Below are 16,205 nucleotides of genomic sequence, written 5' to 3'. Positions count from 1 at the left end.
ACTGGCTTGTATCACAGTTGTTCAGATATCGAGAAAAACTGTGTCTTTGGATATCAAAGATTCAGGCAGTACTGCATTAGTATAATCACAAGGTGGAAATATTACTAGGAATTGTAGATTCTCTTGAGCATCCAGTGTTTATTACTACTGCTGCTGCCACTAAGGTTTTTACTTGGTTTTTCCCAGATGGCTGTTGACCAGGCTCACAGACAGAATTTCTCATCTATTTTTCTCCCAGTATTTGAATCTGTCAATCCATGTCTGATCTTAATTGTGCGCAGAGACAATATTGTGGGGGATACCATGGAAGTCCTAAGAAAAACAAAAAATGTTGACTACAAGAAGCCTCTTAAGGTATAGCCTATATGCATGCATGTTTACCTTTTTGTGATGCACACCTGGCCTTCAGTTTTCTCTTCTTCTCCACCCCCTACCCTCTGCTTTTCCCATGGCAAATATTTGTCCTAGAACTGGGTGAAGGGAGAATTCTAAGCAAAGAACAGCTGGCCAAGAAAGGGTTCAGCACTCGCTTCCTCCCATCATTCAAAATCACAACTACCTAAGGCTCCTTTTGGTGCATTTTATTTCTTTTTAATTGTTGGAACTTTAGTATACACACTTGCATATAATTCATAACTTGCCCCTCAACATTCATTCATAGACTTGAGGCAGCTCCAGGTCAATGAAAAATGTACCTGTATAATATATACCTGTATAACGTATGTCTTTACAACTATGCATTTGCCGTGTTCATTCATTCATTCATCCATTCATTCATTTATTATCCCCCCACCCATCTGGCTGCGTTTCCCCAGCCACTCGGGGCGGCATCCAGCACATTAATAATAATAATATTTTTAAAATAAAAAAAACCAAAACTTAAAACACATTTTACAACTTTAAAATATAATGTATGAAGTGGCCTTTGTTCAGACTCCTTATTGTAAATGTCATTATCCAAGTAACAAATTGAGCACTTGTGGATAGCTTAGTTGGTTAGAGCCTGGTGCTGATAACGCCAGGGTCGCAGGTACGATTCCCTTACAGGACAGCTGCATATTCCTGCATCGCAGGAGGTTGTTCTAGATGATACTCAGGGTCCCTTCCAACTCTACAATTCTATGATTCTATGAGTATGTGTGGTATTTTATTTTTTAAAAATGTAATGTTCTAACTGCATTGCCAATGTTAGGTTATTTTTGTAGGGGAAGAAGCTGTTGATGCAGGAGGAGTTCGCAAAGAATTTTTCTTGCTTATCATGAGAGAGCTGTTAGATCCCAAGTATGGAATGTTCAGGTACGATGAACAATCGAGGCTCATCTGGTTCTCAGATAAGGTATGCAATTTGTTGGATTTTGTGTATTTATAGTGGAAATTAGTATCTTGATTTACTTTCAGCCTATGGTATCTCTGAGAATATTACTACTATGATATAATTGCACCAGTGCACACTGCATCCTTTAATCTATGATAGCATTTGTTATGTTAGCCCTTTGCTCTTGATCCTGAATGTGCTCATTTCTGTTCCCTTTCCCTGGTGGTCACAGAAGGCCATGAATACAACAGCACTAGATTAAGTCAGTGTGTTTTGGGCTGCTGCATGGCTGTGTTTTTGTAGAGTCTGTTGGGGCCAAAATAAAAGTATCCGCATCTTAAAGTCTTATGGCATAAGCTTTCATGGAGTACAGATCACTTCATCGGGTACATGAAGTGTTCACCTGAGTTGTTTGGAAGGATTATAAATCATGAGGTTAGAGGGAAATGAAATGTAGAACATATGATCATTCACAATTACATTATTAACAGCGGCCATTCACAAAACTCTTGTTGGTGACAAAACAGACACCCTAGCATTTTTAACACATGTAGTGTAATAAAAAATCCAAATGTAGTGTGATAAAAAGCCTTCCCACGGAAATACTCTACACCAGATGTGCCACAACAGAAAAGACCCTTTTCCTTTGTCATAATTGGCTTCATCAAGACATCTCAGAGAAAGGACTTCAAGGATGATCTTAGAACTTGAGCTGTAGGTTCCTGTGAACAAAGCAGTCCTCCTAAGCTGATTAAAGTTCTAAAGGCAAGAACCAGCACCTTAAACTGTGCCAGAGATGCAACTAGTGCAGTTTTCTGTTGAGTGAGATATATATTCAGTTGGTCTCTGTTAGTAACCTAGGCATTGTATTTCATACTAGCTGAATTTTCCTAGTTGCTTCAAAGGCAGCACCAAGGACAGTGCATTAATACAGGATGTTACCAGATCATAGATAACCATCATCAGGACTTCTCTCTCTAGAATGCTAACCCTAAAAACACTGGTTGCTTGCCACTTGAGTTGGTGCCTCGCTACACTAGAGGGGATTGCAAAATCAAATACAAAGCAATTAAACACCCTTTTCTGTAACCCTTGAAAAAATGGCTTGATGAGTTTTTAACCCTATAGATCCCAACCTCAAACATATACATGAGTAATAACTGAGTGTACTAGCTTGCAAAATTATTGTGATTCCACTTGAAGTCTAGCAGCAGTTGAATGCAAGCATGGTCTCTAAAGCAATGTGCATGTTTTTGTAAGCTTTTAAAAGTTTAATTTCAGTTTTTTCATATTTGCAGACCTTTGAAGACAGTGACTTGTTTCATCTGATTGGTGTTGTCTGTGGGCTAGCAATATATAATTTTACTATTGTAGAGCTTCACTTCCCCTTGGCTTTATATAAGAAGCTCCTGAACAAGAAACCTTCCCTGGATGACCTCAAAGAGTTAATGCCTGATGTTGGCAGGTGAGCACATTACAACTGAAAGTACAGTAAGTAGATTAACATTTCTGTGCATCATAACTTCTTTCACAGTGCAAAGAAATAATTCAATACCTTGTTAAGGAGATGAGATACAAGATTTAGAGTGTCTTTATTTCTAGTTGATACACTTGAAACAAATGTAGGTTTTTTAGGATTGAAATCCTTCCAGGGCAAAAAAACTTGAACAGATATTGACTTCTCAGTAGCTGCTAGATTTTTGCTAATCTAAACTGTAAATTTCTATGGAAGAATATAAAACCATTTCAGTTCTGTAAGTTTCTGAATAAATTGTACTGTTACAACTTGCGATGAGAGACTTTTTATTCTCAGGAGTATGCAGCAATTATTGGACTACCCAGAAGATGATATAGAGGATACCTTCTGCCTCAACTTTACAGTAAGTGTGAGATCATCCATTGCCACTTTTTTAATGCCAGTGTAAGGAGTAATAATATGTAATCGAGTCTCTCTTTTCCTGTTAAAATGCTAGGCTTTGTATAGCATGCTTCGCTTTCCTGTATTGAATTATCGATTCTATTCTGCAACAAAAAGTAAAATACACTCTCATGTTCTAAACAGATCACTGTTGAAAATTTTGGTACCACGGAAGTTAAGGAGCTAATTCCTAATGGTACTGATATTCCTGTCGTCAAACAAAATAGGTAAGTTTTAGCATGGTGGGTTGACAGAATAGTTTGCCTTTGCAATTTTATCAGTGAGAAATACTTTTTTCATGTCATGCAGGTTCTTAACTCAGAATTGAACTATAAGGGGTGTGGGTGTGGTGGGGAGTTACACCCAACTTCTGATATATTTATTCCAAACCTGTAATCTTGCAAAAGAAATTTCTCTTTCTCTTTCTCTTTCTTTCTTTGTTGTGGTGGTGATAAACAGGCAAAATATTTTAAGAAATGAATTTTGCCCTCCTTCCGCTGCTCTTCTTGGTGGTTCCTTACTGCAGCCACCAAGACATTGGCAGCATTTGAATTATCTTTCCTGGCTTCATAAACCATATCTTAAGAAGTCAGAAATTAGTGTCAAACTTGCCTGTTCCTTTCTCATGCCTCCCCTCTTTGCCTTGTATGCTGGATACAGTGTGACATTCATGTTATAGTTCTTAACTAGGAGCTATCTGAAGATAATTGTTGACAGTGTTAAAATGGTTGCTGTTCATTGCTAGTGGAGTTGTGGTTGAACATTCTCATCTTCTGAAAACATGGTGCCTTTTCTTCTCATTTGATCTTTAGGCAAGAGTTTGTGAATGCCTACGTGGACTACATCTTCAATAAATCTGTGGCTCCTCTCTATGATGCATTCCATGCAGGCTTTCACAAGGTGTGTGGAGGTAAAGTTCTGCAGCTCTTCCAGCCCAACGAACTGCAAGCAATGGTGATTGGGAATACAAACTATGATTGGAAAGAACTAGAGAAGGTATGTTACTAGTATGTTACAACTGAACACTAAAGAATCCTGTATAATTAAGTGATTGTCCAAAATAGAGCTTTTCTGTATTATGTAGAAAAACACTAAAATACATAAAATTCTATAAATACATTTACGCATAAGTATTTTTGTTTGTTCAGTATACAACATTTTATTTGTAAATTTGAGGGAGATATATTGTGATTTTGATTTGTTGTTCTTAGAATACTCAATACAAAGGAGAATATTGGGCAGAGAATCCAACAATTAAAATGTTCTGGGAAGTTTTTCATGAGTTACCACTGGAGAAGAAGAAACAGTTTTTATGTAAGTATACAAAACTGTATAAGAAAATAAGAAATCTAAATAGGAACTCTAGAGCAATTGTTACCACTGGCTTATTTTTCATGTAACACTAGGTCATAATTTAGCACTATATGCTAAGCAGCAGTGAGCCTCGGGCCTGTGGAGCTTCCTTCAGCATAGCCGGCTATCGGAAGGATCTACCTATGGTTTTAAATAACCTACATCCAAACTTGGAACTGTGGTTAGTTTAGCTGTGGCGTGTTCAGACAAGCCAGGATTAATATGCAGTTTATGATCCTGTCTTGTTATCAAGTTATAGTGTAATCTGTCCCCAAATTTGGAAGTAAGAACTTCAGTTTAAGAGTGGCAGCAGCTGTTTCTTCTAATCACTTCAGGTTAGGGGAAAATGTAGGCAGGAGTGCCAGCTTGGCCCTGGCACCAAAATTTGTGGGTGCCTGCCCCCTTCATGGGAATTTTGTGGGTGCTCAAGCACCCAGGGCCCCAGGGAGTTGGCATCTATGAATGTGAGCATGAGGCTCAGTGCTGTTCATGCACGTAATGCTAAACTACAGTGTAGACCTGGTTTACATGTCGTGCTAAGCCCAAGTGTTAGTGTTGGGCTTGGTTTTTTTGAATGGTTAAAATGCTAAGTTGACTTTGGATTCTGTCCAAGGGAGAATTTGCATTTTCACTTTTTAAAAAAATGAATATTTTTAACAGAAATAAACAACAATTACTATGATTAGGTCTGCAAGTTGCTTATTCACTTATGTTTCAAATGTTGCATCCAGACTTTTTTTGGCTGGTTTCAATGGGAATGAAGCACAACATGCATCATGACTTGGCTCACTTCATTGATTTCAGTAGAACCTAAGTTAACTTATGTCTGGATTCCGCCCTGAGTTTTGAATGTGTAAGCACTCTAACATGCATACCGGCACATATATGAATAGATTAACTGCAGCTGTTTCTGGTGAAACATATCAAACCAGTTGAAAGCACCCATGCAGCTGCTCTGCTTGATATGATATGATTCATTAAAGGTTGAAAACCTTGCACACCTGTTTGCAAGCAAATAATTATTTATTTAGCCAAGAAAAACTGTTAACTTAATTAAATCACTTCACACCACACTTGTTTTTTAGGGTTGGACTCGAGGGGTGTTATATGGAGTTTCTGTTTTTAGTTATATTGTTCCCCCAAAGAACCTCTGGGTGAAGCAATGAACAAATATAATAAATAAGTTCTCTAAACTATAAAATTTGTTTGCAATAACTTTAAGCAAAAACTATGAACTATAAACAATAACTGCCTTACATTTTCAGAATTTTAGATTTGGGCTATATCAGTCTAAAAAGTAAAATGAAAATGATAGCACAGCACTACATTTTTGGCCTTTGTACCCAGGCTTCTTACTTATTTATATTTTCTTGGTAGTATTTTTGACAGGCAGTGATCGTATTCCTATTCTTGGGATGAAGAGCCTTAGTCTTGTCATTCAGCCGACTGGAGGTGGTGATGAGTATCTTCCAGTGTCTCACACATGTTTTAATCTTCTTGATCTTCCAAAATATACAGATAAAGAAATACTCAGATCTAAGCTGATCCAGGCTATTGATCACAATGAAGGTTTCAATTTAGTATAACTTGCAGAGGCTAAGAACACAGCAACTCTTTAACGTGGGAACATTGAACTAATTTTGCATCTTGCAGTGTCACATTAGGTGAAAAGCCTGGCAGCGGAGCTAATTATAAGAAATACTTGTAAACATGTTCAGTGATCGGATCCTCTAATGGCAGCCAAAAATCCTTACACTAATAAACTGTCTTGATATGAATGCTGGAGCCACATTTTGCCATCTTAATAAAAATTCAACTTTGGAATAAAAGCAATGGTTTCACTAACTAAATTTTAGTACTTCACATATTGCAAAATGACTTGCTGTGTGTGTGTAAGGTGTGCTTACCCCCCCCCCCAATCACTGCAACTGTCACATTAGGTTTTTCATTTTGTAAATAATTTTTTTTTGTAATAAAATACCCGTGCTCCAATAGCAGTAGAGTATCTATTGCTTGTAACTGAATTGGGGCTTATTTTATAAAAACAGACACACACCCAAAAGGCGTTAACATTTGAGCTGATAAATTAAGAGATATGCATCTCTTGTCTTTTTGTAAAAATCTAATGAGGAGCCATAAATTTTGTGTCAACCCTTTCATACTGGAACAAATATGGCTCCTGTTAACATAAAAAAAGAGATCAAGACAATGTGAAAGATAATTTGTCTGATAATCTCATGGCAGCATGAAGCAACTATCAGTTGTTAAAATTATGAATGGAACCCATTATTTAATCTTGGAATTCAATCCTTGGCAACTGTTGGTAATTAGAATAATCAAGGAATGCCTGGCTTCAGCTCCACTTTTTGCCTTTTACCTTCAGTAGAGCTGAGAATTTTATCCTTTTGTTCCCATTCACAAATGTTGAAAGAGCAGTTTTGCAGTTCTGGTTCAGTTTACACTTTTTCAGATAATTGTTAAATGCTCTCTTTTTAAAAGACTTTTTGGATTTCAGTAAGACATCTCTTGATGGTACGAAATTGAACATGAGGATTGATGGGGTGGGGGCTGGCTTAAGTTCCTGAATGTTTACATGTTAATGGATAGTATGTGACTTTCAGCTGTGAAATATTTATTTTTTTTTAGATTTATAAACTGCAGTGAAACAATTCAAGCATCAAATAAAAAAAATCTTGAATGAATTATGTACAAGTGTGCATGTAGGTGTTTCATTCTTTCAACAAATTTGATTCTGTGCAGGAGTTAGCATAGCAATGTGTCACTTAGCCCACATCTCTGTGATAATTATTTTGAGGTTCATATGAGGTTCAGCCTTAACTTCCAGTTTTGGCTGTACAAGACCCATGTAGGCTCTGTAGTCTGCATGGCTGAAGTCCATCTAGCAATGTCACATAAGAGTGAAACAGGGATACTGTCAATGCAATACTGTCAATACTGTCAATTTATATTGATACGCTGAAATGACAGGACATGGTTTAGCAAAGGATCAGATACACATGGACCATGCTCATGCATATGTGCAATACAGTGGTGACCCGCAAGACGAACGCCTCGCAAGACGGAAAACCCGCTAGACGAAAGGGTTTTCCGTTTTGGAGGCGCTTCGCAAAACAAATTTCCCTATGGACTTGCTTCGCAAGACGAAAATGTATTGCGAGTTCCTGCGGGTTTTTTTCCCTTTCCCCTCCTTTTCCTAAGCCGCTAAGCCGCTTATCAGCTGATCCGCTGATAAGCCACTTAACAGCTGATCGCTAAAAGCCGCTAAACCGCTAATAGCGCTAATCCGCTAAGCTGTCAATGGGCTTGCTTCGCAAGACGAAAAAACCGCTATACGAAGAGCCTCACGGAACGGATTAATTTCGTCTTGCGAGGCACCACTGTACTTTGTATGTTATAATGCAAGGGTTGGCAACGTGTGGGCCAAGGGCCGGATGCGGCCCACGAAGACCGTTTTACTGGCTCACGAGCCACCCGCTCGGCGAGTCCCCTGCGCACTGTGCAGTGAGTGTCCAAGCGTCACCGGAAATCATGTCTGCGCACATGCAGATACTGGAAATCACTTCTGCACATGCCCAGATGCTGAAAATCGCTTCCGTGCAGGTGCAATTTTTGGCATCTGGGCATGCGCAGACGTGATTTCCAGCATCGTGCTGTGCCGGTCCAGCCCACGGACAATCTCCACGGGAGTGATCCGGCCCATGGCTGGTAAGCCTTGCCAACCCCTGTTATAATGGAAGTGGGAAAAGCAGTAACCCAAGTTACTCGTTACAATGAATGAGTTCTTCCTTGCATATACCTTGTTAAGTAAGTTGTCTTTCCTTTCTACTAAGTTCCCAACATATCACTACTTCCCTTGCAGATATTTGTTCCATAACCATGTGTTACATTGTAATAATGCTCAGCCTAGATGTCTGTTACTTTGACCAAGCATGCCATGTGAAGCTAGGTTCTTCTACCATTCTGTTGGTTGCAGTTTGGATCATCTCCATTTTTGTAGTTCACAAATAACTTGTTGAAGTAGTTCCCGTGAAAATGATGAGATTTTTGAAGGAATACTTTGTGTGTCAGCAGGAGTTTTAAGAATGAAGCCAGGTGTGTGTGTGTGTGTGCGTGTATGCGTGCATGTGCTGTTATTACACTTGAGGTGGTAGATTATGAGCAATGAGGGTGCATGCATTGCTATCAAGGTCCTAATTGTACCTCATCCACCAGCATATAGGCACTTGTATGTTTCCTCTAATGGGGTAAATAGCAGATAGGAGGGTGGGAGTGATTTTAAAAATAGAAAAAACAGCACAGCTGCAGCCATAATCCAAACCAGACCTACTTTGGCTGCTTTGATCCCAAAAAAGGGATACTGTTCAGAGCTCTTGTATTGTATTTCTGTTTCAGCTTTTAGATGCAGGTGCAATAAAGTAACTAAGGTTGATGCAGCTAAAGGCAGGCAGATTTATTTAAGTCTACAATGAAAGAAAGAAAGAAAAAACACCTTTTCTTGGTATCAGTTCTCAGTGGGGGAGTTCATAATGAGTTAGCTTGTAGTAAGACCCACACTGAGGGCAACGGTGGCTGTCTCCTTTGTGTACCCAGAACCAAATAATAGTGGAGTTATCTTCCTCACCTGCAAAAAGAAATAAAAAATTCCAGTATCTGTTAATTAAGAACCCACATTTTAGAAAGCTTCAAGGACTTTAGAGAAGGGCCAGTTACATTTGACAACAGTTTTGGTTCCCTAGAATAACGGAACAGCAGCCTTTGAATTTGGTCTATTTTTGAAGTTGGTTATGGTATCTTTCCTACCATATCAATGGAAAATAGTTTTGCATGTTGCTGCATCTTTTGTGTAGTTGTCATAGGACATAACTACACAGGGACTCTGGGAAAGAGACTCCCAAATGCATGAATGTGGGGGAGAATTGGCAGGAAATGTTTAACTTGTCACCCTGCTGACTGTTGGTGTCGGACAAGAAAACAAGGCCAGAAAGAGAAAACAACCTGGGAAAGAGCCAATAGCTCCTTGGTGTTTCAAAGCAAGAATCATAGAAAATGCCATGCTTGTATCTTAATATAGTATGCATCTTCTACCAAAGACTCAGGCTTTGCATATTTTACATGCCGCTCCATTTGTAACAGGGTCAATAAGTATGCCTATGCAGTATTTTTAAAATTTCTTAAAGCATTCACACCCAACTCAACTAGAAACCACTGTTAAAAATCAACACTATTACAACATAAACTTCGCTGTAGGTAATTTGTAAGATATGGATGGAATACTTGCACCCACTCTTACCCTCCTCAACTCCCCTTGGGTTCAGTGGCTTCTTCCCCTTGTGCATGCACACGGGCAGCCCAGGACAAGGACTGGGAAGTCTGAGCATGCTGCCTCTATAATTATCCCACTTTGAGTGCATGCATGCACTGAGGGATGTGTTGAAGGGAAAAGGCTCTACTGTTTGAATCAAAAGACGAATGCTTCACCGTGGTGGGAAAGGATTGCACCTGAAATGTCTGGTGCTTAATAGGTTTTACAAGACAAAATAAAAAAAAATCCTTCCAGTAGCACCTTAAAGACCAACTAAGTTAGTTCTAGGTATGTGCTTTCGTGTGCATGCACACTTCTTCTTCTTCTTGGTATCTGAAGAAGTGTGCATGCACACGAAAGCTCATACCTAGAACTAACTTAGTTGGTCTTTAAGGTGCTACTGGAAGGAATTTTTTTTATTTTGTTTTGACTATGGCAGACCAACACGGCTACCTATCTATAACAGGTTTTACAAGACTATGCAATATGAGAATCAGGAAGACAGTATGTACTGAAGTCAAACAAATTCTGATACCTACAGATACAACCCACTAGTCTCTTGTCCCCAATTGATGGAACAATATGAGGCTCTTCTCTGGTTCCTGGATATTTCTTGGGCTTCAAGATGTTGTATGGATCCTTTATAAAGAAGAAATGTGTTAGTTAGCAGCACAGTTGTTATATATCCCCTCCTGCCATGTTTTTCCTTTACTGAATCACCAAGGGTTGATTTTTAAAGAACTAGAATACAGTGGAAAAGAAAAAAAGTTATAAATCTTGGGTGACTGAAGTAAGAGTTTAAGGCTGTATTCCACTCCAACCATGGTTCATCTGCATGAATTTAATTGCTTTTAAATTCAGTTTGATGTGTAAATTAAGTGATGCTGAGAAAAATCTACAGGGCCTGTAAAGACTTGAGACCTCTAAGTCACAGTGCATGATGAGACCACAGCCAATGGAGTAGTCAACAAAAGCAATGGGAGATGGGTTGGGTTAGAGGTTAATTTTTTTTTTTAAATCTTCCACTGATAGTGATAGTTATTAGTCGAGTGTGAAACCAAACAAAATCATATTTCAGTGAAACTCTTCAATTGCTTTAAACTTACTTCCCCTCTCTTCAAGGCTTGCATACTTTTCATTTCAAGCCCAGTAGCTTGCTCTTCATCTGTAGGGATACCTGAAAAGAACAATGGAAACCCCCGGATTTGATTACCTATCTGACACTATGCACTGATATGCAAACTTATACCAATTTAAATCAACTGTTAGGCGTAGGGTCAGCATGGGCTTAAGTAGCAAATCTCAGGCCTTCATAACAATTGCAGCTAGCTCTTTCTTTTGTAATTGCCATCTTTCTTTATGCTCTGATCCAGATTCTCTCTCTGTCATTCTACATTCTACTTTGTTGGCATTGATGATAACAACTACAGTCATACCTCTTCTTGTGAACGCTTCATGTTGTGTTTTTCGGGTTAAGAACGCAGAAGCGCTCTATTGCGCTTCGCACATGTGTAGAAGCGCCGCTCTGGTTGCAGACTGCTCGGGGTGTGAACGGCATCCCGGAACGGATTGTGTACGCAACCAGAGGTACCACTGTACCTTTGGGCAGAGGCATAACTAGGCTCCCTTGTGTCTACAGCAAGGAGAGACATCAGTCTGCTGCCTCCCCTGTCCCTTGCGCTGTTGGCAAGGAGCTGTTTTCATTGCCTTTTACACTCAGCCAGTGACTTCCTCCACATACACTGGGGTTGAGTCTGCTCTGCCTCCCCACCATCTCCATTAGTTCATCTCCCTGACTTCATCCTCTTTCCCTTCTGCCCCCATTCCACTCTTGCCCTCTCCCTGTGTTTTGTTCCTCTGAGTCCTGCTGGGCGCCCTACTCACACTTCTAATAGCGCTGCCAGCCGACTGGGGAGGGGGGCCCTCAGGGCTGCAGCAATCTGAGTTCTTCATCCTGGCACCAAGAGGAGCCTGCACATCTCACCCAGCCACCCAGTGGAGGAGTGGCCTGAGGATTGGCAGTCTCCCAGCCACTCTGAGCCAACCTATCCAATCACTAGGTATGCCCTCCGCCTCTGGGTAGCTAACAGGCCATGTGTGAGAGGATTCTATATGAGCAAAATCCTTGTCATCAGTGCCTCTTCCTCTTAATAACTGCTGTAGGAAAAATTCTAGCACCAAGCTGGAATCTGCTGCTGTCATAGTTTCCAACTCTTCTTTTACACATCTGTTTGCATGCTTAGGTACTGTATATCTAGCCTTAACTGCTGAGCAGGTACTATGCTTCCCAGGCCACTGGCTGGAAAAAAAAGTCTTTAAAAACCCTGTAATTCACACATTAAATCAAGGACAGCCAACTTGATGCCCTCCAGATACTTTGGACTATAATTCCCAACAGCCCCATGCGGCATTACCAGTGATAAGGGATTATGGTAGTTGTAGTTGAAAACAACCGGAAGGCACCATGTTGTCTATTCCTGCTTTACAGAATCCCCACTTTAGGGCACCTGCGTTATGGTTTGACAAGGTGTACTGAGATAGTAATGAGAAAGAGTGTGAAAATAGAATTCCATGCAGATTCCCACCTACTGGGTATACCACTTCTCTTGAAGGTGCCACCAAACTCAGCTGTCCTGTGTATTTCCTAGTCTTTTCTGTTTTGGCTTCAGGAAAATTGAAAATTTGTTTTAATTTCCAAAATCTGAGCTTCATGGGCCCTTGGAGGATGTAGCAATTTAATATTAAATGTTGAATCAACTAAATGAACCCCAGGAAGATGTGGAGAACAAAACAATCCTGATAAAATTAAGCACTTCTAAATCATACTGGTTTGAAGGTGATATTTTAGGATGCACTACATATTCTTTACCACCACCCCTACTAAGTACACTGATCAGATGGGATCTAGCAGGGTCTAATTGGGAACCTGGGGGTCATGGCAGAGAGCTCAATGAAATTAACAGTACGTTGCAGTGAATAAGACAGCTTCAGATGATAACGAAATGGACTGAAATGAAAACTCTGAGTACCACAATGTCCTTACAAAATACATTATAGTTTAATCGGTAGAGCATGCAAATCTTAATCTCAGGGTCATTGGTTCGAGCCCCACCTTGGGCAAAGATTTCCAGCATTGCAGCAGGTTGGACTACGTTGTCCCTTCTAACTCTACAATCCTGATTCTGTGATCTATGGTGTTGCCACATTTAGAATGTTGTGTACAGCTTTAGCTGACTCGTCTCAAAAAGGATGTTGTAGAGCTAGAAACGGTGCAGAAAAGGGAGCGTATTTCCATCACTAGTTACAGTGGTGATATGGCACTTCTAGATTCAGAGAAAGTATTCCATTGAATCGCAGTTACTGGGCTATTGCCTTCAGGCTCTGTTCAGGGACATGTTTGCAATTTGGTAAGTGGGGTGGTGGGACGCTGGTGGTGCTGTGGGTTAAACCACAGAGCCTAGGACTTGCTGATCAGAAGGTCGGCGGTTTGAATCCCTGTGCCGGGGTGAGCTCCCGTTGCTCGGTCCCTGCTGCTGCCAACCTAGCAGTTTGAAAGCACGTCAAAGTGCAAGTAAATAAATGCTCCGGTGGGAAGGTAAATGGTGTTTCCATGCACTGCTCTGGTTCACCAGAAGCTGCTTAACTTCATGCTGGCCACATGATCTGGAAGCTGTATGCCAGCTCCCTCAGCGAATAAAGTGAGATGAGCGCCGCAACCCCAGAGTCGGCCACGACTGGACCTAATGGTCAGGGGTCCCTTTAACTTTACCTAAGTGGGGTGGTAGGAAAGCATACTCCTAAATTACTCCATATCTCCTGGACACCAGCAGAGTTAACCAAGGAAGGGGGCTGGGTGGCAGAATTGTGATGAGAAGGGGACATTTCGGAACCTTTGGCTTCCACCCACAGGTCAAACGAGAGTTACAACAGAACCTCAGCAGAAAACAAACAACCCTTTTGCTTTGGGTAATTGTCAAGTTTAGATAATAATTATTAATCATTAGCCCGCTGGACGCCAATGGTGACTCCCTCCCCCTCCCCCAAAACTCACGTGCAGCTCTGCAAACAGACTACTGTATTGCCTGCCTCACTTCAAAGGCCATTTATGGGGGGCTGTTCCACGTGTCTTCCCCACAGGGCACGTGATTCCCTCCAAGAAGAGGGACGCAAAGGGGCCTTGTGCCGGGGCGGCTCTTGCCTACCATACGCCCGGGGTGGGGGGTGGGCTTTGGTTTCCTGGCGGAAAAGCAGGCAGGAGCGCCCCGGGGGGCCGGGCCCTCGAGCGCCCAGCACGACCTCATAACCCCGAGGAGGCGCCTCCTGGACGGGGCGGGGAGTGCCGCGCTTTGGTTTGAGTTGAGGTCACCTTGCCGGGTCTGCGAGCGCCAGGCAAAAGCAGCCCCTCGCTCCCCCGGAGCGCGCTCTCGCAAGCCCAGCAGAACGCGCTCAGCCCCGCCGCCGCCGCCCCTCGTCGGCCTGTACGCACCCCCGGCGCTCATGGCTCGGATGGAGGCGGGTGCCGTGGCCCGCACAACTCGCGGGAAGAGCCGGAGGAGCAGCAGCCTGGTCGCCATGGCGGAGATGCGGGGATCCGACTGCGGAGCAAGGTCAGAAAGCCCTGCAGCTGTCGCCGGCGCTCACGGCAGGCGGCCACTCCCACCAGAGGGAGGGGCAGCGGGCGACCGCCGTCAACACCAGCCCGAAGCGGGGCTGCGCGCCCGCAGGCTCAGGGCTGTGGGTCATTCATGGGCCTCCCCCCCCCCCCCAGTTCTCGCCAGCTTGGTGCTCTCCCCATCGTGAAGAGCACAACTCCCATCGTCCCATACCTGCCAACAGTTCTCTGATGACAATAGGGTCGTCCCATTGCATAATGATAATTTTACTATTTATACCCCATACATCTTACTGGGCTGCCCCAGCACATAGCTGTCGACTTTCAGATTTGAAAATATGGGATCAGCAGCCTCACCTGTGCCGGGGACAGTCTACAGGATATCTAACATTCCGGGATAGCAGCGGGAAGCAGCGCTGGAGTAAGGGAATTTCCCGCAAAAAAAGGGAAGCTATGCCCCAGCCTCTCTGGGTAACTTCCAACATACAGTGGTGCCCCGCAAGACGAAGGCCTCGCAAGACGAAAAACCCGCTAGACGAAAGGGTTTTCCGTTTTGGAGGCGCTTCGCAAAACGAATTTCCCTATGGGCTTGCTTCGCAAGAAGAAAGCCCATAGGGAAATCTCCGGGGACCTCTTTTAAATGCTAGCGGTGGGGAGCAAAGCCTTTTCCCCCCCCTCCGGCCTTCAGAAGAGGTCCAGGAAGGCCGGCGGGGGCCGAAAGGCTTTGCTCCCCACCGCCAGCATTTTAAAAGCAGTCCGGGATAGCAGGGAAGCGCTTCCCGCTATCCCGGATGGCTTTTGAAGGCAGGCGGCGGGGGGGGGGGAAGCAAAGACTTTTGCCCCCCACCGGCCTTCAGAAGAGGTCCTGGACCTCTTCTGAAGGCCGGTGGGGGGCGAAAGTCTTTGTCCGCCCTGCCTGCCTTCCCGGGGGCTTTTAAATCGCCCCGGGACAGCGGATAATTCCTCCACTGTCCCGGGGCGATTTTAAAATGCTGGCGGGCATTTTAAAAGCCCCTGGGACAGCGGAGATTTCCCGGGGCGATTTTAAAATGCTGGCGGGCGGCAGCGCTGCTGCCTGCGAAGCCTTCGCTGCCGCCCACCAGCATTTTAAAAACCCCGGGACAGCGGAGGACTTCTCCGCTGTCTGGGGTGATCTTAAAATGCTGGCGGGTGGCAGCGCTGCTGCCCGCCAGCATTTTAAAATCGCCCCGGGAAATCTCCGCTGTCCCAGGGGCTTTTAAAATGCTGGGGGACGGCAGCGAAGGCTTCGCTGCCGCCCGCCAGCATTTTAAGACCACCCCGGGACAGCGGAGAAGGCAGGCGGGGGGGGGAGCAAAGACTTTCGCCCCCCACCGGCCTTCAGAAGAGGTCGGGGGACAGACTGTCCCCGGACCTGGTCTGAAGGCGGTTTCCATAGGAACGCATTAATTGATTTTTAATGCATTCCTATGGGAAACCGTGCTTCGCAAGACGAAAAACTCGCAAGACGAAAAGACTTGCGGAACGAATTAATTTCGTCTTGCGAGGCACCACTGTATATGGAAACGTAATACAGTGGTACCTCAGGTTAAGTACTTAATTTGTTCCGGAGGTCCGTTCTTAACCTGAAACTGTTCTTAATCTGAAGCACCACTTTAGCTAATGAGGCCTCCTGCTGCCGCCACGCCCCCGGAGCACGATTTCT

The 16,205-nt window shown here is 43.1% G+C and overlaps 2 protein-coding genes across 15 annotated transcripts in view; one reads left to right on the top strand and one right to left on the bottom strand.

Moving 5' to 3' along the window:
* The window catches only part of HERC4 (HECT and RLD domain containing E3 ubiquitin protein ligase 4), a 30,095-nt gene extending 22,807 nt beyond the window's left edge, over positions 1–7,288 (top strand). For all 13 annotated transcript variants that reach the window (XM_083740280.1, XM_083740278.1, XM_083740281.1 and 10 more), the window contains 8 exons: positions 187–354; positions 1,193–1,336; positions 2,614–2,780; positions 3,129–3,195; positions 3,378–3,460; positions 4,046–4,229; positions 4,445–4,547; positions 5,964–7,288. In XM_083740280.1, the coding sequence (XP_083596406.1) occupies positions 187–354; positions 1,193–1,336; positions 2,614–2,780; positions 3,129–3,195; positions 3,378–3,460; positions 4,046–4,229; positions 4,445–4,547; positions 5,964–6,172 (1,125 nt within the window). In that variant the 3' untranslated portion in view covers positions 6,173–7,288. The remainder of the gene's footprint in view (positions 1–186; positions 355–1,192; positions 1,337–2,613; positions 2,781–3,128; positions 3,196–3,377; positions 3,461–4,045; positions 4,230–4,444; positions 4,548–5,963) is intronic.
* LOC310845402 (cytochrome c oxidase subunit 5B, mitochondrial-like) lies at positions 2,884–14,563 on the bottom strand. Of its 2 annotated transcripts, XR_014564662.1 has the most exons (6): positions 14,396–14,556; positions 11,016–11,086; positions 10,449–10,548; positions 9,097–9,228; positions 5,082–6,088; positions 2,884–4,762 (listed from the first exon to the last, which is right to left on the bottom strand). XR_014564662.1 is itself a non-coding variant. In XM_083740551.1 (4 exons), exons 1-4 carry the CDS (start codon positions 14,481–14,483, stop codon positions 9,116–9,118), a joined length of 372 nt encoding a protein of 123 aa, XP_083596677.1. In that variant the 5' UTR covers positions 14,484–14,563; the 3' UTR covers positions 9,033–9,115. The 2 variants fall into 2 exon arrangements, 1 of the variants encoding a protein (XP_083596677.1); XM_083740551.1 differs by lacking the exons at positions 2,884–4,762; positions 5,082–6,088 and having other exon boundaries at positions 9,033–9,228; positions 14,396–14,563.
* Positions 14,564–16,205: the final 1,642 nt, after the last annotated feature.

This window comes from Podarcis gaigeae (assembly GCF_964106915.1).
Source record: "Podarcis gaigeae genome assembly, chromosome: 5".
In the NCBI taxonomy this organism is placed as follows: domain Eukaryota; kingdom Metazoa; phylum Chordata; class Lepidosauria; order Squamata; family Lacertidae; genus Podarcis; species Podarcis gaigeae.
The sequence above is the reverse complement of the archived record's forward strand: the minus strand, read 5'-3'. Positions and strand labels throughout refer to the sequence as shown.